The sequence below is a fragment of the Ambystoma mexicanum genome, chromosome 11, assembly GCF_040938575.1.
Source record: "Ambystoma mexicanum isolate Mex_15411 chromosome 11, UKY_AmexF1_1, whole genome shotgun sequence".
Classification (NCBI taxonomy): domain Eukaryota; kingdom Metazoa; phylum Chordata; class Amphibia; order Caudata; family Ambystomatidae; genus Ambystoma; species Ambystoma mexicanum.
The window spans coordinates 330903772-330929945 of NC_090934.1; the positions used below are offsets into that span (position 1 = coordinate 330903772).

The window sequence follows — 26174 nt, forward strand, 5'->3', positions numbered from 1 at the left end:
TTTCTTAAATCCCAAAAATGGGTGCAGTACCAGTACTCACCACTATCCAAAAGCCGGCAGTTTAAAACCACCCTGTGTTTCTCTCAAGGCAGGCTCAAACTGTCTATTTTAAACATTGCAACACATCTAAAAACTCACTGGACACCAGCAGACATTTGGTAGAATGGAGTGTTGTGTGCCTACAAAATCTGGGAAATGAAGAGCCCAAAACAATGCTTATAACAAAACTGCTATGGAGTCAGCAGTTTAAGTTGCACTGGATTTAAAGACACTAAAATCGAAAATGTTTAGATTAAATGAGTGACCTATGTTTGGTGTCACATGCCTTTGTAACTGTTTAAATGTCATAGTTTTAAACTTAGAATCAGCCTTCTAGCTGCATATGTGAAAATGTTTAGTTTTATTTGAATGCAGAAACTGGGGAACAGAAATGACAGCTTAAAGAGATTCCAATTTGCCTGGCAACTACCCCCATCAGGAGTGAAACTTGAGTCACAGCTGTGTTCCCAGGCCTAGCTGCCCTTTTGCTGCTCACACTAAGGATATGCCATCTATCTGATAATTGAATTACCTGTGCTCTGCAGGAGAGTGAACAATGCAACTCCCTTCACCCAGGCAGAGGGTTTATTGAGAGGATCATAAATGGCTTCCTCTTGAACAATGAGCCTCTCCTGACTCAGGCAAAGGTTTTATTACAGCAGTCGTAAAATGTAGCTTCCTCTTGGCAGAAGCTGGGAGGAGCACTGCCTGTGAGAGCAAGCTGGCTTGGCAGAACTGGATAAACCAGTATTTCTACCTTGTGCTGAGAGGAAACCACACCCCTTTGGAGCCAGAACATAACTCTAAAAAGATGAATAACTCATAGAGCAGACATGTGAAAATGTTATAAATGATACCATAATTCTTGTGATTTTTCTGCCCACAGTTTAAGAGGTTTTTAGAACCGGTGGTATGTTCAGGGGGGTTTTAGCGGAAAAGTGGATATTACTCTAAATGTATGCATGTTAAAAATCTGAAACTTCATCAGTTAATGTCCATACTCCCTGCACACATGTATGTAAAGTTGGGTCAATGTCAGAAATTGAAAAATCAGTTAAAAAGTCAATTATGTGCCATTTCTGAATGCAAGCTCTTAGAAACAGCAGATTTGGACAGAGACATGGCTAAATTCAGCCACACCATGTATATGTAATTTCAAGCAACTGTGTAACTGTGAAATATGTCTTTTATTATCAAATATAGAATGTGTGCAATCTGACAGAGGAGTGTCCTATCTGCAAGCCATAAAATGACATCCCTCTGACTCACAGTTCATTCCCCAATCAAATGATAAATGGAAGTTTGACCAATTAGAAGCTGAGAGAGAGGTAGGGTCAGTGATGCTAGAACACACCCACATTCTAAACACATAAAAGCAGACAGACAGGACAGATAGGGACCTTCAAATCCATCTGCCGCTGGAAGCTCTGCCGGAAAAATCCATACTTTACCTCCATCAAACCTCCAGAGAGCCAAACTAGAGACTTCAATCTATCCAGAACTAGAGACCCAGACCAGAGAACCAGAGAGAGCTGACCCAGATCACTGTGAAGTGCAGAGACCAGAGGCGAGTTTAAAACCTGACCAGATCCATGGCGAGGCCCATTTCACTCAAGAATATAGTGTGAGTACCTAGAAAACTGTGCAGAACCAATCTCCTAGTCAAAATAATATAATTCAATCTATTTAATCTAAGTAGAACTGCCTCCTAACTGTCACCTGTCATTTGTAAAGCTGTCACTTGTCATTTCCTAGTTGCAAGCTGCACTTGTCTTTTTGAACTTTAAAATTTCAAATCTGAAAAACGACCTTCACAAAATCGCTCATATCTCCGCAACCGTTTGTGCTAGAGACTTGCAATAAGTTTCATCTGAAAGGTTAGAATCGTGGCTTTCCTACGAACCTAGAAACGCATTCCTACCCCCTATAGTTTTACCGCAATCGCGGAACACGCATTCGCGAATTTTACCGCGATTTGCAAATTTCTTCACATGTAAAAAACTGCTGCTGCTTGCCTTCCATTTGCCAGAAATTCGTTTAACCTGCTAACTATCCCTGCCTCATTGCTAGTGTGAGCCTGGACTAATATTAACTAGATACCACTCACCCTGAACCTCTGAAAGGGAATTAAAAGCATTTCCAGCCTATTTCTCATCCATTGCTTTCACATATCAAAGCATTTTGCCTGTGTTTTCAAAACTACTATCTGTTTTCTGTAGTGTAAGCTTGCTGGGGTGAACTGATTTACATTGATTGCATTTCTGAGAACTGTGTGTTTTCCTTCCATTTCCTTGCCTTGCATCAAGGGGGGGAGGGGATTGCCAGAGAAAAGTGATTACATTGTTTGGTTGAAATCATATTGAGTATTTTCTGTACTGCATTCATTGAATATTGCATCCACCTGAGCTTACATAAAGCATCCTCTACCACATTATACTTTTGTTCCTATTTACCAGTGTGCTACCTTATCCATTTCATGTCAACTCATTAGTGATTATAAGAAGTGTGCTAGTGCCAGATTCTCCGTTGTTGATCTTTATCATATCAGATTAAGTGTGCTATTCAATTATTAATTTATTATAAAGTGTGATATATATATATTTTAAATTATCAAATAAACCTTTTAAACTTGCAAAACAGAACTACTTCTTGGCTCAGTGGGGTCAGGGGGATTCCAAGAGAGGGGTGTTATATAGGGGTAGTCATCCAGAACGCATGAACTGGACATAAAGATATATCAATAAGGGTTTTCATTCAGTATTCTAGACTAGGCGTTAACTTAGCTGTAGTGCTGAATTGAATCCTCTTACATTAGTCTGCATGACAGAAAACCTTCCCAAAGGCTTAGTAATACAGTTAATTCATTTTATATGGAGAACCTCTTCCATGTAATGATATTCTGATATTGGATATCAAGTTTTTATACTTATCTGAGACAGTCTGGAATCCCTAGGCTGTCAAACTCGACATGTTTCAGTCCTCAACTTTTAATCAGGGACTTTCTTCAGGAGAAATGTCACGTTATTAAAATAATCTCATAAAAAAGATTAGATGGATCTCCGTAAATGAATTCCTTATCTTGTTGGGATAGGCGTAACTGCTGATAGAAAAGAATAAAAAGTACTTAATACTCAAATTCCTATGCCTTCAAATTAAGGTATGCTCAGAAAGGGTAACCAATTACCTTTTCCAGCTTGTGGGATGGGTTCTTCTATAGATGCCAAAAACCTCAATAATTCAGGAAATGACCCATTTTCATATGGATTTGTCATAACTCCGTCAATGAATATATCAATTAGACTATAGAACTCCATATTCAGACTCACATGCTAGACATTGACACATAAAGTACATTGGCCCTCACATTTATTACCTGAAAGGGTCAACTTCCTCATCCAGGCATTCCTTAGGATCCCGCCACAAAATGTGTACCAATTTCAAATGGTCACAAATGTCATATGACTTCATTTAAACTATGTTATTTTTATGAGTCAGTTTACCACTTGATGCGGCTTCTATCCGTGGCTTCTGTTGGTATAAATCCTGCCCAGTTGTCATATCTGTGCATTGTTTACCGTGAGCGTGAAACCCGACCCCAGTACTCTACTCAGCATATGAACCCGGCTCTAAGAGTCCTAGTGCTATTTCAGCCTTGGGCTAATGTCTATTAATAGACACAAACAAGGGACTAAATCGAATGCCACATTGCAATGTATTTAAAATGCCGGCAACCTCAAACCCGCGATTTTACCTTGCGCTTTCTTCTGGCTCTCTATCATGGCATGCGCTTCTTTTACTAGACTTAGGCAGCATGCACTTAATCATGAATGAATCCTCATTCAGAATTCTTTCATCCTCTGAAAAACACTAGGGTCCTCACGTATTAGACACAAAAAAGGGACTACTAAGCACCTTTATTATTCCTTATACCATTTATGGTTTGCCCCAAACTCTTTCCAGAATCATCTTAGACCTATGGGCCTCCAATACCTTCAAAAGGTTGAGGGGTCATCCAATTACAGCCTCTGTAAGGACAATAACCTCATTTTTACTACATAACCACTTAGGTATCGACTTTCTCTTCAGAGACTTGCCAAGCTCATTAACCTATCTCATTTTATGCCATTCAATGGCTTCATTAAGACCCTTTTTATCACTTTTAGTGAGGAAAATTAGTTTCTGCTCTTGTGTCAAAAGGATTCTATTTTTCACATGCTGATTCCCACCTTGCACAGTCATTAAAACTGTCCATTTAAAGTCTTCACATCTGTGGTTGTTAGGAAGGCTAAAACAAGAATCATCGAACACAAAAGCTGTATAAAGTATATAAAATAAGATCTTACTAGCTCCTATGGTAAAACATTTTGTGGATTACCCTTTCTGAGCATACCTTAATTTGAAGGCATAGAAATTCGAGTATTAAGTACTTTGTCCTGATTTTGTATTCCTTTCTATCAGCAGTTACACCGATCCCAACAAGATAACTACTTCATTTACGGAGATCTATCTAATCTTTTTTATGAGATTTTTTTTAATAATGTGACATTTCCCCTGAAGAAAGTCCCTGATTAAAGGTTGAGAACTGAAACATGTCGAGTTTCACAGCCTAGTGATTCAAGACTGTCCCAGATAAGCATAAACTCTTGATATCCAATATCAGAATATCATTACATGGAAGAGGTTCTCCATATAAAAATAATTAACTGTATAACTAAGCCTTTGTGAAGGTTTTCTGTCACGCAGACTAATATACGTCTTTTTATGTATGTATTGCATTTTTTCTACATTTGTGTGTTTTTTCTACTGTATCTTGATACAATTGTGAATTGGTATTTGATATAAGTTTGTAGCCTAACTGCTGATAGGTCTATCTACCTCTGTTTATTCATTGTGTACTCACCTCCCACCAAAAGGTAGAGAGATCACTTGCGAGTGATTAGGGTGGGATTCCCTAGTTTAATCAGTGTAAAATTATCAAACATCATGTCTATAATTCTATAATAACCAAGTTCGTATCGGCCAATGCTATATCTATGCTGCTCTGTTGGTACATATTTCCTGAACATATTCCATTAGATTGATCAATAATCAATATAAAAGGGAACATATGTTCCCTTGACATGGAATTTCAAGTTTTCCTTGTTCGTATCCTCTAGGCTGATGTCAAAAGCTTTGATGTGTCATATATGGATGAACATCTTTAACAAGATTCCAGAAAGAAAAATGCATCTTGTGTTGTCCTTACTTCATGCTTGTAAAGTGTTCTGCAGCTTCCTGAAGCTAGGTCCTTGCTCAATAAATACCCTGATAAAAATAATAATATTTTCTTTGAATAGTGGGGCAAGCAATGTTCTTCTCAGTATGTGGGGCATATCAAAACAAAATTACCAACATATGCTCTAACCTTAGCACTATCTATTAACCTGCAGAGGAGTTTGAAGATTGCTATAAAATTCACGCAAACCAAAAAAGGGAAGGACTTTGCTTTGGTGGAGGGTAAGAGGCAGCCCCAAGTTTTTTCTTTTGTTTGACCTCTCCCTCGTCCAAAAGTGACCTAAATAATCAATTTCATTAAGGTGCATTTCGCACTTTTCATCTTTAAACGTGAGTCTATGTTTTTGAGTGTATCTTTAGGACTTGCGTAGTAGTTCAGTGTGTTTCAAACATGAGTTGATGCACATTACAATATTGTCCTGAAAATAGTGAACACTCGGTATGCTGTTGAAAACTTTTCGCAATAAGTCTCCAATAAACAGCTGCAGAAGCTCATCCGAAAGACATGCAAGTGACTCTGTACATGCCAAAAGGGGTGGTACAGACAGTGAGCTCTTTGCTCTTCTCCAGCAACTCAATTTTATGCTATGTGCTTCTATAATAAAAAGCACACGGGCATCAGCAAGCCTGTGCAGAAGCTTGCTGATGAGGGGGACGGAATGACAATCCACGTGAATGTTGACATTGAGTCCTCTCAAGACAACAAAGAGTCTGAAGCTTGGCTACTAATCCTATTGGAGAAACCAGTTTGGAGAATTCCGTTTCTTCTACTACCTAGTTGTTGCACATGTCTGAAAGTCTGATGGGACCCTTCCCCACGGAAGATTTGAGAGGGATGACGCCAGCCTTGAGTTTTATCTCCCGTTTGAAGCCTTGCAGGTGGCGGATCTCGTGTTTGAGTACATTGAGAACATGTAGTGATCTCTGAAACCTGCTCTGGCATGTCCAGAAGGAGGACCTGTTCCAGAGCTGCTGCGAGCTACTTGGTACCTCGCACTAATGAAGGGACGGCCCTTCTTTGCCACTTTCAGCAAACCTTTAACGGCACAGTCTTTGTATGTCATGTGAGCTCTCAAGTTGCCCATGATCTTAAACTTGGCCCGAGAATGCTCCCAGTGTAAAATCAGAACCCTGTTGCTTGGCAATGACAGATTCCAGATTGCCTTTGTATAGTTGACAGAGAATATTTGTGCGCAGTGAACCATAGTCTGATATTAGGTCAATGGTGACACCCCAAATCCTGGTTAAAATGGTGGGCCTCTGGAGGTTCTCAAATCATTCTTCCATGCTTCATCCAACTTACGAGGGAGGGTCACATGTCCTCCACAGCACTTGCATATTCACCCTCTCCCTCCAAAACCCTCACTATGCCCTATTTGGATTGGGGCTTAGCTCTGTGAGGTTTGAACCTCTGGAAGTATTTGCAAATATTTGTGAAGTGCCCGGAACACCTGCATTCTTTGTGGAGTTTACCGTCGGCTGGACAGTGCTTATAGGAGTCTAAGTGATTTCTGTCTCTGCAGCGGAATCACTGAAGACTCGTTTTTAAGATGTGTTATGCTTTTCTTGGGTTCTGGTCGCTCCAAAAGTCCTGCTTCCTCTGGCCTTCTGAGGATTGCCCTTTTTTCTTCAGCCTCGATAGAGCAACTAAATCACTTTGAGTGTTCAAGGGTCTTGGTGAGCAGAATTTCGTGATCAAATGAGGGTTTCGTTAGACTCCTCTCAGAGATGCTCTCTGATATGGGGATTGTTAGTGTGGACAACAAACTGTTCTCTAGTAACTTCTTCCTGGAACTGGCCAGACTTGCAGGATGCTGCTAGAATCCTTAAAGCTATTATGAATGCATCGATTAATTCACCTAGGAGTTGCTTTCTTGAATAAAACTAGTGTTGTTCCATAATGACAGTGGACTTGGTCTTTTGTTGATTCTAAAAACAAGCTCGTCAGATATATTTGTATACTTGTTGTCTCTCGGAACCCAAACAGTGCATGAAGACAGCTTTTTTCCTGGAAATCATAAATCTTGTGCCACAAATTGCTTCCAAGTAGGAGTTAAATCCCTCCTTCAATTGTTTCCATACATGGAGAGATATTCGGGCCCAGAAAGGAATTTGGGAAGATGTCGTCAGGTTGTTGCATTGCCAACTCAAATGAGTTGGCTGGGAGGAGAAATGTACTGTCTGGAGATGGCACTGTTTCTATGAAAGCATTTAATAAAAATGTCAATGTTGGAGGGGTGATGTGAGGCCAGCATGCCTGAAGTATGTATTTGACCAGAAGAGTGGCAATAATGTTTGCTGCTTTCCTGGAAGGGTGGTTGACAATCCTTGTACTGTCCCAATAGCTGTGACTTAATAGCTGTGACTTAATAATGGAAAAAGTTAATTTTATGGTGCTTTACTCGTTAGGCAGTAAAGAATCATCATGCTAGTGTTCCAATAGCAGTATCTTAATAATGAAAACCTTCATCTTTGATGTATAAAGTCCTGGGGACCACACTTCCCAGGGTTCCCAGAAGTGCACGGCTAGCTTGGGAAGGTTAGGTCCTTTCCTTTAATTATGTTGGTGACATCCAGCAACTGAAGGAGCAGAGAGCAAAGCCGGTAGAGTGCCCACACCTCCGATCTACCCCCAAGGCAGGCCCTGGTGTCTGCTTGAAAGTAATGAGTGGGATGAGGCATGGAAGACTGCAAGGAGGAGGCCAGGCTCCAGAGGATTATCATAAAGGTAAAAACGGATTGCAGTGGAGACTCTCCTCTCACAGGCACATTATTGGGCATGATGATGGGTAGAGAAGGTGCAATCCAAATGGTGGGGGAGGGGCGGGGGCAATAAGCAGAGCTGGAATAGATGGAGGCCTGTACCTGTAGTTTAGAAGCAGCAGAAGACACAGTGGCAGCAGAGCAAGATGTTCAGGCAGTAGACAGGGTCGTCCCAGCCCCCCTGGAGCAGCACAACAAGCTTGTGGTGCAGCCATGGTTGCGGTTGGAGACTCAATGATGTATGGTGATCCTGAAGCTGGCTTCCTCATCACCGAATTAGAATGTAACTGTTCAGCAGACCACAAATGAAGTGATGGAAATCAGCTACCAGGTTGGGTATCAAATAACTTACAATGCAACGTGGCAAGCATTTCTCTTACCTATTTTGGATTTTGGTGCAACCGCACATTTTAAGGACATGAGGATGGGTAAGAATGTGTAAATCACACTTTCACCAGAAGGCATCATGGCACTGGCTGAGGAAGCATGGAGGAGATCAGAGAAAAAGAGCAGGAAAGGAATGAGGAAGACCGAGGATACAGAAGTATCCACATGGGAGAAGATATATTTTAGGAACAGACGTAAAGATAAGAGCGTTGCAGAATGGTAAATGGAGACAGGAACACTGTCCCACAATGCGGGCGCCAATACTGACTATCTGTGCTATAATGAGGGAAGCAAAGCACAGTCAATGCAGGTTCATTGACTCGCTGGAGGGTGCACGCAGGGATATAAGGAATGGGTCTGCACCCAATAGAGCAACAACCTATTCCCTGTAGATTGCCCAAGACACACATAGAGCCAGGTGGGTCACTAAATACTAAATATTGAAGGGTCTAGTCAATGTATCAAGTAGTCAGGCAAACCCAGATCAAATGAATTGCTGTGACCCAATCGAGATGAAAGCAAAGCAGAGGCCTCCAAGAGCAGTAACTGAAGGGGAGAAAGGAGAGAACGTCCAGTTAAGTTTTCATTGCCAAAAAAACCCCTGATTGAAACCTATCTAATCTAGTGCCAGATTCATCAGAGTAGACCAATAGTGAGGACCCCTAAAACCAATGCTAGCCCTACCACCGTGAGACCTGCCTTGTGTCAAGGGTCGGGCAGTGGCTACCCATCCGACTATCAGAGAAGCTGGGATGTTCCTCATCCAGGCCTCGACTCCAAGACACTAGATCTGGGTGTCATCCGCATATGAGGACAAACCATGACTGTGGGTGTGTTGCACCAAAGGCTGAAGACAAATGTTACAAAGGAGGGGTGACAGTGCAAGGCCCTATGCTACCCTACAGTCCTGGCTGCAGGGGGAGATGCAAATGGGGAAAAGGAAGCTAAATGGGTTTGGTCAACCAGAAAGGAGCAAAAACAGTCCAAGGCCCTGATGCCTATATTCGCTATCAAGAACATAAGAATGTTAGGGTCAACAGCATCAAAAGTAGCCGGAAGCTATACAAGCATCAGTGCTAAGATCCTGCCTATGCCCGAGGCTTGCAAAGATGTAAGGAAGATTCCTAGAATTCGCTAAGCCATAAGGTGACAACAAACTACATCCCACCCGGCCACGCCCCTTGCAAGTAGCAGGAAGCCAGCAAACCCGCTTATAATTGGTTAAGATGTTTGGATCCAGAGTAGATATCTCTAACAGTGGGAATAATATTTCAGCCTTCAGCGGTGTCAGCATCTTGCTTAAGCAGAAGCATGCTTTCACAAGGCCCAATAAGATCACAAACTTGGAAAATGTGTTTCTCCATAGCTCCCTGTTGAGGTTTTTACAAGAGCAAACCAAATCAATTCAGGGATGAGGAGACACATAAGTAAATTGTCGTCAGGACAGTCATTCACCAGGATGTGTTGAAGTCCAAGGATTAACTCAGAGGTCACGGTCTCTCATGAAGGTTCAAAGTGATCCAAACCTCTCTCTCTCTGCTCATTAAGCCCGGCTTATGTTACCTCCTGGCAACTTAACACAACAAAAGAGATGTGGGGTTTGTGTAAGTTGCTTTAAGCAAAACAAAGAATTCCAGGTGAAATGTCTCTCATGATTACTGTTGCAGGTTCTTGGCAGTACCCATTGGCCTCATTCTTTAAGGAAAGTCTCTTCTCCCTGAGCTTATCGATTCTTTGGCAGGGTTATTGTACACCTAGATGTTGGTGAGGTCGGTAAGATCCCTCTAAAAGCAAACCCTTGTTGTGGGTCAAACTCGTAGACTGTATGGTAAACCAATAAGATGTATAAAGGCATTTGTGTTGTTACTCAATTCACATGCCTCACTTTAAATGTCTTGGAAGAAGGCGCAGAATTCAGGTAACTGGGGGTTTGTGTGGGCTATGCTTTGTAGATATCCCATAGTTCATTCACACCTAGGAAAAGGGGCTGCTGATAAAGTTAACAAAGCAATTGCAAAGCCCTTGCTAAGGACATTGTTTAACTTCCGGATCCTGTCAAGATATATCTAGGTGTTTGAAGTCCCGTGAGCGGGGGCCCAGAAATTTGTGGTCAGGGCCTTAACGACCAATCAGCCCAAGGGAGTCGCAACATTGCCCATCTGGTCATGATGGGCAACAGTGTCCTGGAAGATATATTTCCCAAAAAGGAAATGTCTCCGCTGGAATGGAACATTAGCCATGGTCATGGTCATGGGAAATTGTAAATCCCTAATAGATATTATTCTGCCTTGCTTGGAAAACAGTTCATGTTTTAACATGTAAGCAAAGTAAGACAAGTTCTGTCGCATTCTAAAATAAATCTGAGGTTGGATTCCAGCAAAGTAAACAATCTGCAGACAAGAAAAATATATTACAGAGAGAAAAATAGGGGTTTCAATCTGTGCAGCTTTTACAGTTTTTGTCCTGATTTCCATGGGACAACTCAAGGTCAAATTGCCTAAAAATGGGCCAGATTTGAATAACCAAAGGTCTATGAAAGGGATACAATTAAGTTAAATAAAATGTGTAAATCAGTGATTTTTAAATCAATCCTGTAAATGTGTTTGTGAAGTGTATCGTTAAGTGCATGAAAAGAAGAGAACATAAATAAACTCACAAATCCAAAAATTCAAAAATACTTGTTCGTTGTCTAAACAAGTTGTGTTTAAAAACCGTGTTATTATTGTTAAACAGCAACAGACTAATGTATGTGTATGTGCAAAATATGAGTGGCTTTCTATTATTTGTATCTTCTTGTGTTTCGGATATTCCATTTGTTTATGTGCCACTGAGCTCATTTGCACTGTGACACTCTCTAGTATCTTTTCCATTTCTATTAACTTGGACTGCTTTATTTTGCATGTGTGCTCCATAGTGCATTGAACTCCTGGAGTCACGGGAAGTAGCCATGCCATTTTATTCACCGGTAAGGTACCTATGGATATTTCATTTCTGGTTCCGAAAAGCTGGACTTTGTTCTTGCATCTTTTTTGTATTTGAATTCGAGGTCCTTAGTCTGTATGGTTCATGTGTTCAGAGATATTCATCTGTGTGGATATTTCTTATCACAAGGGGAAGCAATTTTAGCTCCTTTGAGTATTTGTTATACACTCATCACTGGGTAGGGATGTAAACACTGCCATGTGTGCTTATTTGTTTAACGTGTTCCTCTCCGTGTTTTGTGTTATGTGTGTATCTTACAAATGTAACACAAAGCATTGATGAAAATAATTCAGGTCAGGAAACAGCTGTCAGCTCCCTTCAGGGTAACGTTGTACACATTGTTCTACATTTAGGAATAAATCATGATCATACACTTTCTCTAGATGGACATGCGTGTTCCCTAAATGGTAGACACTGAGAGTAACGTGCAGAATGGTGTGGGTTGCACACGTGCACAGCGGATCAGCCCATGCTTACCCTGATGCAACCAGTATACCATAGCACAGTACAAAAAGGCAAACGTTCCTTGCACCTCTTGAAATACCACTTACAACTGTAGTTCTTGACCATATTACTTGTTCCTAATCATGAAACTCAGAGTTTAGAACCTTGGAAGGGTGCAATGCAGAGGTTCCCCTGCCTCTGTATGAGATGCTGACCCCCCCACCCCACCAATCCCTCTCCTCAAACTGTTACCTGCAGATCCAAGACAGGCTGTGCTTAGTTCAGTGAACTTTGGTGCAATAGTTCTGTCCGTCAACTCCCCTCTTGACTTTATGTGATAACACTGACCCTCAGTCCAGTTGGACGCCTCTCAAAGCTGTCCTGCACTTTCATACCCTGCATGTGTCACTCACATCAGTGTACAGATCCTATACAGCAGCCAATATGGTCAGTTTCCTATTAAGGGGTCTTTAGGCACTTGCATTAAGTGGATCCCAAATGGATGCAGTACACAGTTCATATTTTGGAGCCTGCGATTTGGTCCTAATAGATAAGTATTAGGCATACGTAATATACTATCAAAAGTTGGTGTATCCCTTCTTGTCTAGGGATTATAGCCCGAGCTACTTGACTTACTGACTGGGGCCATGTCCTAGCCCTAATGTTAGGATGCGGCCTCTCTCATAGTGAGCGGGCATTCTTAGCAGTCCACCATCAATAACCTCTTCTTTTCATACTTTGGACTGTGTAACATCCGTGCATAGTTTTCCAACCCTAATCTGCCAACCCTCTGAAAAGTCCAAGCCTCTCTGAGTGGCAAAGGCACGCAATGCATCCTCCCGTCAGGTTCTGGGTCTTGGGCCTGGCATGTCCAGAGTGGCCTGCCGTGCCATTCAAGTTATTTTCAAACTTGCTTGGTTCACATTTGGACAATCTTCACTTTGTTTTGCAAAGACATTGCATGCAACTGCGTTATGTGTAAAACCGGTGCCTGCTTAAAATGTAATTTCCTAACTGCTCGCATTGGGAATTGTTTTTCAGTGTGCACTGCTAGATGTCTGTCCTGATCCTTAATTGATGGCTCTCTAGATAAGGTGGGTGCCCATGAACAGCACTCCAAATATACTCTTCCCGCAGCCAGTCGAGTTTAAAGGGAAGATGTTCCCCTGTGTGAAAGGAAGGCTCAGCACGGTGTTCTCTTCCTGTTCGTTTTATTCTGTGAACTCCGTCTGAAGAAGAAGTCTACTGGAATCATCTCAGCGTATTATTTTGAGTTAATCCAATAAGAGATATCATAACTTGGGTTTTTTCTGTTTAATGTGTTTACTTTTCCAGATTGTCCCCCTTACCTTTTCATTCTACCAAACCTTTTCCATGTTGTGCCAAATTTTGAAACTCATAAGGTTTTGACATGTTTAACTTTGGCCTTGGCAATCTTTAGTAGTTTCATTTTGGCTCATCCCACTTTTTAATGTTGACTTTTAAACCGGTCACCTTTTTTTTCTAAGCAATGAATGCTGTAATAATCAAACCATTATAGCCGTAATCAGTGATTAGTGCCAGTTGTGTACCTTCTGAAAATCAGCACTTACCAGATCCCAGAGCCATTACTTTATCAGTATTCACAGCCTCAGCAGAAGGCCAAGTCAGTCTGGTACCGCTCATGTACAATGGCTTTGGAAGTGGACCATACATTTCCATCTACTAATCATGCTGACTGCTGCCAAAACCAAATATCAGCAGCTTTGACATGTGTTTAACCATGGCACTGGCCAGACATCAGTCTCGAGGAGCTGAAATCTTCCTGAAATCTACCATTAAGACATACGTGAGGGTCACTTAGCACCTGCATGCAAAATTATGATTGTTGGGGAATTTATTGAGCGTGGACCTAGCTTCGGGAAGCCACGGATCGCTTTACAATCATAGGGGGAAAAACAAGGTTAGGGAGCAGCAAAACAAGAGTGTGAGGATCTAACCACAGGGAAGGGAGGGACTTTGTCAGCAGTTGATCTACACATAACCAGGGGAGGATACAATGGGGCTCAGATCACCCAGTCTCAGATATGGTGTGGAGTGGATCATGTATGGATGTAGCAGTAAGCATCAGATCACCCAGTCTCAGGTATGGTGTGGAGTGGATCACCTATGGACGTAGCAGTAAGCATCAGATCACCCAGTCTCAGGTATGGTGTGGAGTGGATCACCTATGGATGTAGCAGTAAGCATCAGATCACCCAGTCTCAGTATGGTGTGGAGTGGATCACCTATGGACGTAGCAGTAAGCATCAGATCACCCAGTCTCAGTATGGTGTGGAGTGGATCGTGTATGGACGTAGCAGTAAGCATCAGATCACCCAGTCTCAGTATGGTGTGGAGTGGATCACGTATGGACGTAGCAGTAAGCATCAGATCACCCAGTCACAGTATGGTGTGGAGTGGATCACGTATGGACGTAGCAGTAAGCATCAGATCACCCAGTCTAAGGTATGGTGTGGAGTGGATCACCTATGGACGTAGCAGTAAGCATCAGTCACCCAGTCTCAGGCATGGTATGGAGTGGATCGTGTATGGACGTAGCAGTAAGCATCAGATCACCCAGTCTCAGTATGGTGTGGAGTGGATCGTGTATGGACGTAACAGTAAGCATCAGATCACCCAGTCTCAGTATGGTGTGAGTGGATCGTGTATGGACGTAGCAGTAAGCATCAGATCACCCAGTCTCAGTATGTTGTGGAGTGGATCGTGTATGGACGTAGCAGTAAGCATCAGATCACCCAGTCTCAGTATGGTGTGGAGTGGATCGTGTATGGACGTAGCAGTCTCAGTATGGTGTGGAGTGGATCATGTATGGAGGTAGCAGTAAGCATCAGATCACCCAGTCTCAGTATGGTGTGGAGTGGATCGTGTATGGATGTAGCAGTCTCAGTATGGTGTGGAGTGGATTATGTATGGACGTAGCAGTAAGCATCAGATCACCCAGTCTCAGTATGGTGTGGAGTGGATCGTGTATGGACGTAGCAGTAAGCATCAGACCACCCAGTCTCAGTATGGTGTGGAGTGGATCATGTATGGAAGTAGCAGTAAGCATCAGATCACCCAGTCTCAGTATGGTGTGGAGTGGATTGTGTATGGCCGTTGCTGTTGGGGAGGAGCCATTCCTTCAATAGGAGGGTCTTGAGCTTGTTCCTGAACTGTAGAAGTGAGGGGTTGAGTCCTGGAGACTAGACAGCAAATACCTACACCAGTAGATGTCAGTAAGACCAGAGGTTTGTATTTAATTGTAGAAGTCGAGTCCCCTTTGTGATCAAGTGCTAAAAATTGCATTCTCCTAGTTCCTGTTCGCCTCATGTACGACATACGCTGAGTATCCGAAGGCCGCCTCAGAGGATGGTCAATCAAGGGATAAGCTACACATGCACTTGTTGAAACTGTAAGAGGCAGACGGGCACCTTAAGTCTCGTGTTCTGCCATTGCTTTAACATCAAGGGATTGTGAGAAATGCAGTAGAGGAGGAGAGGGGGATTCTGTTTTGGAATAAGAGGTCACGGCTGGAATTAAGAACTCAATGTATGGGAATGAACACAACAGATGAAGAGCTCAGACATCCGCAGGGACTCAGGATCCATAGGGTAATAATGTGTGCATGAAGAGAAGTTTAGTGACTTTGGAAATCCCCACAAACCCTCAAATAACTAGAGGACATGATTCGAAGGCAATGTGTTCTGGGTGAAACCCAACGTTCAGAAATGTGATCGGTTCTTTGTAGAAGGTTAGAGTGGGAAAGGAAAATGTATTATTAATGTGTTGATTGATTTTTCTGCATTTCTTGTTCTGCTTTCCCTGATCCATCTCACGTGAGATTGGATTAGCCGCTTGCCTCTTTAGCGCCTAGATACCTTTGGTGGTGTCCTGCGCTTTACAAGTACTCTGCCTATCTACCTACCTTTCCTGCATTTTCTGGACACTTTGGCATGGGGTTCCTTTCCGTATGCTGGACGTGTCATTGAGTCTATTTGTGGGTTCGGTATGTGATATCACAATTGCAACAGATTGTAACACAAGTTTCAATTGTTTCCAAATGTTCCATAATCAAGTTTGGCACTTCCTTCAAAGACATTTTTTTTTTACTTCTGTAAAAAACATTCTTTAAAAGCTATATTTTGCAGCATTTTCAATAAGTGCATTGTTTAACAACGTGTAGACCTAGACAATGAGACTGCCCATCATTAGGGACATAAGATGTCTCGCCATCCATAGTGAGATCAGCCCCACTCTATAACCTTCACAAAAAGTTCAGCCGACACAAGTCATATTTAAAACAAATTTATTCATGAAAATATGCTGTACAATGCACTATACACAGTTCCTTACGTCGTCACATACACAAACTATAACAGCACAATCAAGTAGATAACATCGCACATGACAGATGCACGGTGAGAGGAACAGCCTGTCGCAGTTCTTGTTCACTGAAAAGACCCGATCTGTACATTTATAAATTAAGAGGAGGAGGGGATACAAAAAAAAGGCATTAGGACAAAAACGATTGAACCGGGCATTCTGCACCATTAACTGTGTTCTTGTCTTTGCTGTGTAACCTCTGTCGCACACCATGTGTTGCTGGGGCAGGAGGGGGCTGCAAGGGAGGGCGGTTTTCTTCCTTGCGTACTTCCGGTGTGTTCTGGAGAGTATTATAAACCTATGAGGAGCGGCCTTGGCAATGGCATAAGAGACTTGCACCCTGATTGGCCGGAGGCACTGGCACGCCAAGGGTATTAAGGAAAAGGAGACAAATATGCTATACAAAAAAAGAAGAGCTCGATATTTAGAGATTCTAAAAGCAGTAATGGCCTAAACTTTAGGCATTTCCTGGTAATTAATACCCTGGGGGTTTAAGGCAACTCTTCTAGCAGAACATTAGCTATCAAGAAAGCTTTTATTCCAAGCCTCATTACTGCTTCTCAGGAAAGTAGTGCAATGCATGTTTTGATCCCATGTGATGCATATGATGGGTTGCGTATGTGCGGCTTAGTGAAAGTCCGCCTCACATCTGCTGCAGCGATCATTTTTCACACTACGAGTTGGGTGCCTCAAAGCGATGGTTCCTTCTGCTGATCAGCGATGAAAGCAGCAGGGACGATAAGAGTACAGACTTTAACCAGGACTGACACTGAAGCACATCCAGAAGGCCAGAAACATGGATGAATAAAGTGTAGTTTGCGGAACCACATGGCACAAACGATACTATTGTGTGCCTGAATCAATATATGGAGAGTAACAGCAGAGTCAATGACGTGGTTTTCACAAACAAGGGTGGTGGAAGTGTTGGTTGGAGATCGACGTGGGGAAATTACGGTGTCATGCCAGAGTCATTCTATGGGGCATAATGCAGAAAACAAGTGAGGATTTTGCAGCAGTGGTAATTTTATTAGACCTACTGCATATTTGTGTCTGCTAGCTTTCAAGAACCTATGAGTCTCTACCTCGGGTGGTATAGACCTTTGGTGTCTTCCAAGCCAGCAGACGCAAGTATGGAGTTGGCCTAATACATTTTTCACTGCTGCAAAATCCTCAGTTGGTTTTGGCTTTAAAAGAAATTCTGCACTTTTTGGTTGGCTAAGACTCTTTCGCTGCCTTTCCTTAAAACAGTTAATGCCAGACATCCTGAACCTCCCGCTCAGTTTCAAGGATACTCAGGAGGCCAAAGTCATGGTTTTCTGAAACAGGTTTTGGCAAACTGTTGGTAGGTGAGGCACATTCGAAAAATAGTGGTGTTGTGACAGAAACATTCACTGATCCTATGTGAACTCTGGTGTTTTAGTGTCAACTTTTTATAAACAGACTGTTTTGGAAGATTTTGCAGCAAGAATTTAGGTTTCTCAAAATATCTTTTCAAACACAAAGCCGTTCTCCAGCCTCCGCCAAAATGCAGGCTCTGCCGTTTCATGGTTTGAATGGGAGACATGTTGTGCATCTTTTGTCACTCTAGGCCGGGCTTTTGAGAAATTGGGACAGAGCTCAACTGGCCTTGCGGGAACACTGGAAGGTCTACTGCTGTGATCTTCAAACTGTGGGGCAGGATCCCCCTAACTTGGGCCCAAGGGATGTCGGGCGAGAGCTCATTGAAAAGCGAGTACGGTGACTGCTTTAAATAGAAAATAAGAGAATGTATGGCATATGGCGGAGGGGGGGCACAAGAATATTTGTACTCAATGGGGGCACAGTATAAAAAAGCTTCAATACCATGGGTCTATGGGGTTAGCACAAGCTACAGGGTTAGGCCTGCGTGAGTCACGTATCGCTGGTGACCTCCACCACATTTCTTCTAATGTCTGCGGCAAACACCCACTTCAACCAATCTTTCTGTAGGATTGTCTTGTATTACGATCAGAAGAGCTTATTTGGGAGGAAGCACCTCAAACCTCAATGCTGTCAGGCCTTTCCCTTGTTGATAGACCGGTGTTCTTACAACATGTGTACTAGGGATATTTATGAGAAAGATTGTGATTGCAGTGTGCTGAAAGCAGTTCAATGGTGCCTCCGCTGAATGGCTGTGTCATCGCCGTGGGCAGCAGATGGGCTGGAAATGTGACTTTTGTGTGCATGAAAAATATATTGAAAAAACCTGTACACTTTGCGATTGGTGTTCAAAGAGGATCATGGGGAAAAGACAATGAGAAGAACAGATCTTTCAAAAGCAACCAAATTCAGAAAACGTTATTAAAATCGATCTCTTCCCACGGACTCGACAGAGGGGGCTTTCAATGGACTGAGGTTTTGAGGTAGGGAGGGTGGGATCATGGGTGCGAGGGGCTCATCCTGTAGGAATTTCGTAGGTGTCGTTTATTGTATGCAAAGCACAGAGGGATATTTAGGCTGCAAGGGGTGGGATGCTGGGGAGTAGAGGAAGACAGGGAAATCTCTTCACCTGCCAGTGGGGCAAACTAAATACAGTGTTGGGGGGGGAGAATGAAGTGTTGACCAATAACATTCATGCCAACATTATCTTCCCCATTCTGGAGATGACAGTCCAGTCCTGGTTTGAACTTTGCACTCTGTCCTGGATTTCGCCATTATAAATTCAGGAGTACAAGTCCCAGGATGCAAAGTTCTAAACAGGACCGGACTAGCAGCTCCCGAATTGGAATGGATAATGTTGGCATGTATGCCATAATATCTGTCGTAAGAAGGGAACCTCTTCACAGGTGTGGCGTCGTTGTGGATGCGACTCTGCCCCCAAAAACAAAGACTTAAACCTTTTACAAACAAAAACTTTGATTCCTGTTGCTTCACAGTTCATTGTGTCCATTAAGCTTAAAAGTCAAGCGCTCTATTGACTTGTGAGTAACAGTCCTAAGTGTTCCCTGTGCCAGGCACAACTCTCTCTTGCTTTTTTTGTACTCTTTTTTTTCTCGTTACGTATGTTGAAAAGCAAATAATTTGAATGTATAAAATTAATTTAAACTATTTAAATAAAAAAGCATCCAAGAAACATTGTGTATATATAATATATATTAAAATCTGTACATGAATAAAACAATGTAAACAATAATTACCAATCCTGTATCAATGTCTTAATATGAAAGTCAATCCTTACGTGTACCTGTATCAAGTGGTTTTAACAGCGCCATATGCATTAATAATGAGAAAGGGGTGCAAAGAAGAGGTGCACCTCAAGCAAGAAGACAGTTTCTTTGCCGTCCACCGGCTAAGGGCACTTTTAGCTTATTATGATCAGGCCAGAGAACTCATTGACGCCCAATGACCGGACCTAGAAACAAACATTCTGAGAAGCTGACTTAGAAATTGACTCTGAGAATATGCAATTATCCAACCACCATGTGAAATATGTGGAGAGACCGTGAGGGAATTCTGATGAACTACAACTCCCATGAGTCCTAGCCAGCAAAGTCAATGATGAGGAGCCATGGGTGTTTTAGTCCACAACATCTAGAGAGCCGCAAGTTGCAGATCACTGTTATTAAGCAGTCAGCTCAGTGTATTTCTTTCAATGGGGCTTTGCGTTCCTAGTTTTTTTTTTTTTTAAAGAACAAAAGGTTAGTCTTAGAAATAGGTTCAAATTGATATGATTGAAGTGCAGTTTGTTATTCACTAGGCTTTCTCACTGAGCAGAACACTGCAGATTTGAACTAGGGACGGGCAAAGCGGTTGCATCATCTCCCAAAAACGTATATTTTAAACTTTTTTTGGGATGGCATTCAGGGTAAAACAAATCCTCCAGTTCCTACCACATACAAAACCTTTTTCTGTATTAAACGGCAGGTGTGGGGGCAACTTTGACTAAAGAAGGAAAGGCAGAAAACCAATACACATGAAAAAAAAATCAGAAATTCAGGTAAAAGATATTATTAGAAGAAGAAACAAACTGAAACAGTTGTTTTAAAAAAAAATGCATTTCACAGAAATGATTGCAAAGTCTGAAAATGTGAGAAATGGCGGTTTTGCTTCGCAAACACATGCTTTTTCGCTTACCATTGCCCGCCCACAGTCAAACCGTTCCCAGTATAAATGCAGCAAAACCTAGGTGTTACAGGCTAATCCAATTACTGCTAGGCGCTTCTTCGTCAGTAAGTATCTGGGCTCCTCACCCCCACTGCCCCAGCCTCATTTCATTGGATCGCCCTGTCACCGACCATTCTGCACTTGCCCACTCGCCCATGAGTCTTTCATTGCAGGAGAGCAGGGCCCCTGACATCTAAGCCTATGTTGCAGAAACTTTGCACCATGGCATGTGCAATTAGCATGAGGGCACACATTGCCTCATTGCAGAAAAACAGGTTTCCAATTCATTCCTGCACCAGGGCAAGTGTTTAGGGGTATGGGTTCCCTGAAGTCAAAATGCACAGGGCCTCATGGAGAGTATAGCAGGGCAATGCAAACGGTGGTAACGTGTCAGTAACTCCGTTACTGCCGCTTTACCATCGCATTACCTCACCCCCGTGCTGCGTATTTCGGCGGTAAGGTGGAGAATGGGCCTCCGGGGAAAAAGCTGGAGGCAAATCACCCACCTTGTACACTGAAAATTGCTGGAATTACCGCAGAAGAATTACCCATGAAGTTCTATGGCCTCCAATAACAGTGACTAACACCATTGGGCGACCACTCTTAATCCCATGGCAAAGTCACGGGACTGAGCGCTTGTAACGGTAAACGAGTTTAGCGGTCATTTCACGGGTTTACCACTGGATTACCACCAAACTCATAATGCAGCCCGATTTGTAGTGCACTATTTGTACTGATGCTAATTATAGTTGAACCAGTGCAAAGTTTCTCCAACACTGCAACGCAAATATGCGCCATAATGCTTATTCAGCAACATCTCCATGCACATCATAAGCAAAATGTGTGAAACTGAATCTGCGCATTAAAATGTGTGTGAATCCGCAAAACTGACATCTTGCGCACGCCCAAACACAAGTGCATGACACAGTAGATCTGGAGTTGGTTAAGCTTTGCTTATATTTTCATAAGATTTTAAGTTGAAAAACATGTTTTTGGCAACAGTGCAATCTCGCAAACAACATTCTCAATATTCATGTGTGTGTTCTTGGTACCATAATGGAAATGTGGCTGATTATTTGTATGTTATTGTGATTTATACCACGCACCGCTGTCATTTTCATGGTCTCCGGGTGCTCACATTTGGGCATTTTCCTTAGTTGCGTTTTCCCACTTGCCATCTCTCAGCGACCCCCATTTTGAATATGCAGATAGGAGGACCTCACTGTTGGACTTCCACCCACCATTCTGTGGCCAGTTGCCTTTTGCACATGTGCAAATCCCACCACCACGAGGCAACATTTGATTCGCTTTGATTTGACAATCATGGGCAATTTTTGCGATGCAAGCTACTGGGCAGCAAGATCTCTTTTTATGAAGCGGGCCCTTGTGGTACTCTACCTTGCACCGAGACAACAGATGCTTTACAGTTTGTTTGACTGCTTTAAATCACAATGCTTTAAGTTGTCTTGGTTGCTTATAAAGCGCTTTAACCCATACCAGACCAGCTCAAAGCACTAAGGTGAAGAAAAGAGTGGTGGGGAGAGCTACACATATATTAATTGCTGCAAACTGCACTTTATAATTGATATTAGAAACATTTGTTATTTCTTCGCTGTCTACTAGGATGTGTTGAGGCGTAGGTTGGGTGTAGATGCCTTTGTGTACAGTGTACCTCCACACCACTTACTCATTGGTCAACGTGCTGTCAGATGGAGCAGGAATAGGATGAAATCGTATGTGAGCGGTGTTAAGGCTGCACACTGCGTAAGGAAACTGGAGATGTTCCGCTCCCCTCACTCAGCGCACCCCCTGCACCGGGGCTGGGAGGGCCCAGGGGACATTGGGAGAGTTCATGACAGTCCGTCCCCTCTGGGAGGCTGGCATTGCTAGAGGCTCTGCCTCACATGTGATGGCGATGCCCTTCTCCTGCCCACCTCACATAGGCGTTGACCTGCTGTAAGATCGCCAGTTTTTCCAACAGCATCTGCTTCAGAACCTCTACGCTAAGGCATCTACAGATTACTATCATCCAGAAAATCTGTAAGTAAAATATTCCAACCTTGTGTACTGCTCATAGGCTCCCCTTCTTCCTTAAGATCAGAACGTAGCAGGCTTGTCTGCTTCAGCAATAGCTCACAGACCCGTCCATGTGCTCCTTATATCACGCCAGTCGGGATAACTGAAATCCCAAACCAAGGGTTTAATGGTTCAAGAGAATATACACATGTTTTACCTAGAAGGGGATTTTCTTTTTTTTGTATTTGGTCATAATTCTTGTTTTGTAAACGTAGAGGCACTATTTAGTCAACGTTTGAGAGCACCAGCAATGATGGCCCATTGTAAACAAAGTGGCTGTCCACTGACGTCAGGGGGTCCCCATGGTGATAATGCCACAAGTGTTCCAGATTTCATAGGATCTTGAGCCAATGGTCCAAGAGATACTCTTAGACCATCAATATAATTGTGATTGGACCTCCCTGTCCACATATTGCTTTAGGGAGGGCAATGAAGGGATTAGAATAAATTAAGGGTGGCAGTGTAAGTGCTAAGCAAGCCACTCAATTTGAGGTTTGAGATTTTACCTAGAGCCTGGCACCTTCAAATTAACAATGGCTGAAGAGATGGGCATGAGTACAGGAGATCGGTGGTGGAGGCATTGAGTTTACTGTGCAGTTACATTCTTGAGATGTCAATAGTGATGCCAAAACACACCAGTGGAAGTACACACATGATGGGTGGGTAGTGGGAATTGGAATCTGGGACCTTTACATTTTAGTAGGCAAGGTACTATGCAAAGTCACTTTGGAAGATCCTTTCATAGTGCGAATCCCAACTAGCGGGCAGTAGTAAGCTTAACAGCATGTCACCTTTTGTTTTTACCAGAACCGGGACTGCAAATTTATAAGGGCTCTGTTGTGGTCTCCCTGTAGGCCAACCTTCAGCCAACCATTCTCTTTACAGGTCTTCATTTGAGCATCAGGATTACCCAACCTGACTTGATTGCGCTTCTTCTACACAGTTGTACCGTGGAACCTGGAACAAAAGTGTGGAACTTTCTGTCTTGGCATTCTCTTTGATTGCAACTTATATTTTAGAAAAGTGTGTCTGCTTCCACTCGTTCTGTTAGTCATCAGTGGGAATAGTGTCACAGTGGGGGGTGTACAGCAGACGCTCGAGCTACCTGGCGTATGTCGCACGCAGCGTCGACTTATCTGACCTAGTATATGATACACCTGGAATGGACAGAGTACTTTCTATGCACACAAACATATCTTCCTAGCATTTGTGTATGTGTGTGTGCGTGTGTGTATGTGTGCTTAGTGTTGTCAAGTTTCAACAGATGGCTCTAGCCTGTCTTAACAAATAAAGGCAGAAAAGAAAAGTATAAATGCTCCCCTTTGTGACTCATGGATGAGATGTCCCAAGTTGCCATCACCCTGGCACCCAACTCTGGTTCATCGCCTGGGGGCCATTGGGCAATGTAGCCATGTTCAGGCCATTTTGTGGTGGAAGTGCAGAGTCAAAGTTAAAATCCATCTCGTCATTGTCCATGAAGTCATTGAGAATGATGGACTCCACATCACACTCCAAGCTGCCGTTAAACATGTCCAGGTCAAGATCTGCTGGGAATTTGTCTTGGTTGAGAACTGGGGGGTGGTAACCCCCTTGGTAGGGACCCTGTAGTGATTCCAGTAGGCTCATGTGCGCCCCCTGGTTGTTAAAGTACGGATGGAGGGGGCCATGGTGAGGCATAGCAGCCATGCTGCACGAGTCACTAGGCAAGCTCATAAGGCTAATCGGGTTAGGTAAGGCACTGTTGCTGACAGCGGGATGGTGATGGTGATGATGGTGGTGGTGGTTGCCTGGAGACAGGTGATACAAAGGGTGGCTCTTCATTAAGTTTGCCGAATGGGCAGGAAAGGAGGACACACCAGGATCCCCATTTCCACACATGATACTGTTCTGTCTGTGACTACGTGGGGGGGCCACGTTGTTGTGGTGGGGCATGGAGGTGTCTGCTTGCGCCATACTCTCTTTGTGTGCATAAGAGATGGAGGAGAGCAAATCTTGCAACGAGGAATTCCTGTAGGAATTTACCGGTGGAAAATTGGCTTGCTTGTTTTCTTGTATGGTTTGCATGGGCAAACGACGCATCATGTTCATTGCCGGCTGGCTGTATATGGTTCCCAAGTACGTGTTGGAGCCGGTGCCCAGTGAGGAGCACTTGGAACTGAAATTGAAACTGGCGCTCCTCTGCCTTAAAGAACCTGGTGGGTGCTGGTGGGAAGGGCTCATGTTATAACTGTCCTGCAGGTCATCGAGGAGGCTCTCCCCCAGCCCTTCATTTAAGTTAATGGTGCCAGTCAAATCTGTGAGCCTTGGTAGCTCCACCGTACACCTTGTGTTCAGAGAAGGAGACATAGTGCTGGATGGGCTAGGATACATCAGGGGAGAGGATGGCGTTCCATCATCATCGTCAAGGTCGTCCGCTTCATTGTTGGCCATAATTGGCGAGAGACGACTGCTCATGTTGCTGGCAGAAGAGTTAGCCCTTGTTCTAAAGTCTGCCCACACATCAAACTCCTCACTTGCATGGGATGTTGGGCTCCCGGACCACTTGCTCTGCTGAGACGTGGGGCTATCGTCCCCCCGTTCCTGCGCGGCCTGCAGTTGCTTCTTCTTACTGGCCTTTCCTTTTATCCTAAGAAATTTGCTGTTGTTGTCCATGGACACTGCACGTCGACGTGGAGTCTTGCCGGTTTTCCCTCCTTCAGGGTTCAACATCCACCAGGAACTCTTTCCGGTGCCTTCATTCTGAACTCGAATGAACCTGGTGTGCAGGGACAAGTTGTGGCGAATGGAATTCTGTGAAGGTAAAGAAAAAACAATGTCATTTCAAATAACAACATCAACATCAGTTATCTGCACCACTACCATTTTGCTAAAAAAACAATATTGATAGGTTCCACCTGGGACACATCTCAAACCTCAGCAATATCCAACCTCCACCAAACCTTTACCCCCTACTTTCTTTTTTTTTAAAAGAAAACAACATATTCATGTGTTCAATTGGAGAGTTTAAAAAGAGATGTAGTATAATCGATTCTAAAAAGAGGAACTGTCTGCAAAATCATGAGAGAAGGGATGGACCAAACATTGCGGTAGAGGCACATATGGAAACCAGGGAATTCCTGTCAGTTTAATGACTCTTAAATGTCCCCCCCTGGAAGTGTGGGCAGCTCACACTGGTGAGCAGTGTATGTAAGAAGCTGTCTCCAATGGCAAAGAGGCAGGATCTTTCTGCTGGACGTTGTGAGGAGCATGCACTGGTGGATATGGCTGGGTGAACAAGTTTGGCCATTCAACAAAACACCTGAAATATTGGTAGTTTGACGACCTGACAAAATGTGAACCTGTTAAAGAAATTCACGCAGAATACTTCCAGGTCGCCTAAAATCGCCGGATCGCGTAAAATGTGGCACCTCCCTCCCCCGCATGAGTCAGTAGGTCAGCAGGCTACTGCCAGTCCCCACAGGCCAGTATAACCTGGTCGGGGTGAAAGGCACCTGTAGTATGTTTTTCAATATCGAGCACCTTTCTTAGGAACTAGACACATGTTTAAACCATTCTTGGGGTGTTGGGGGGAAGTAGGGAATGGGAAGCAATGGGGAATGGATGGGCCTTTAGGGGTGTTTTGAGGAGTCTGGGGTGGGGGGTTCACACCCTTAAAAGTGACTGGCCAATATTCACAGATCACT

General features: G+C 43.3%; 1 protein-coding gene across 1 annotated transcript in view; it reads right to left on the reverse strand.

Moving 5' to 3' along the window:
• Positions 1-16199: 16199 nt before the first annotated feature.
• The window catches only part of FOXO6 (forkhead box O6), a 318593-nt gene continuing 308618 nt past the window's right edge, over positions 16200-26174 (reverse strand). Inside the window, exon 2 of the mRNA XM_069623048.1 lies at positions 16200-25281. Coding sequence (XP_069479149.1) covers positions 23848-25281 — 1434 coding nt within the window. The 3' untranslated portion in view covers positions 16200-23847. The remainder of the gene's footprint in view (positions 25282-26174) is intronic.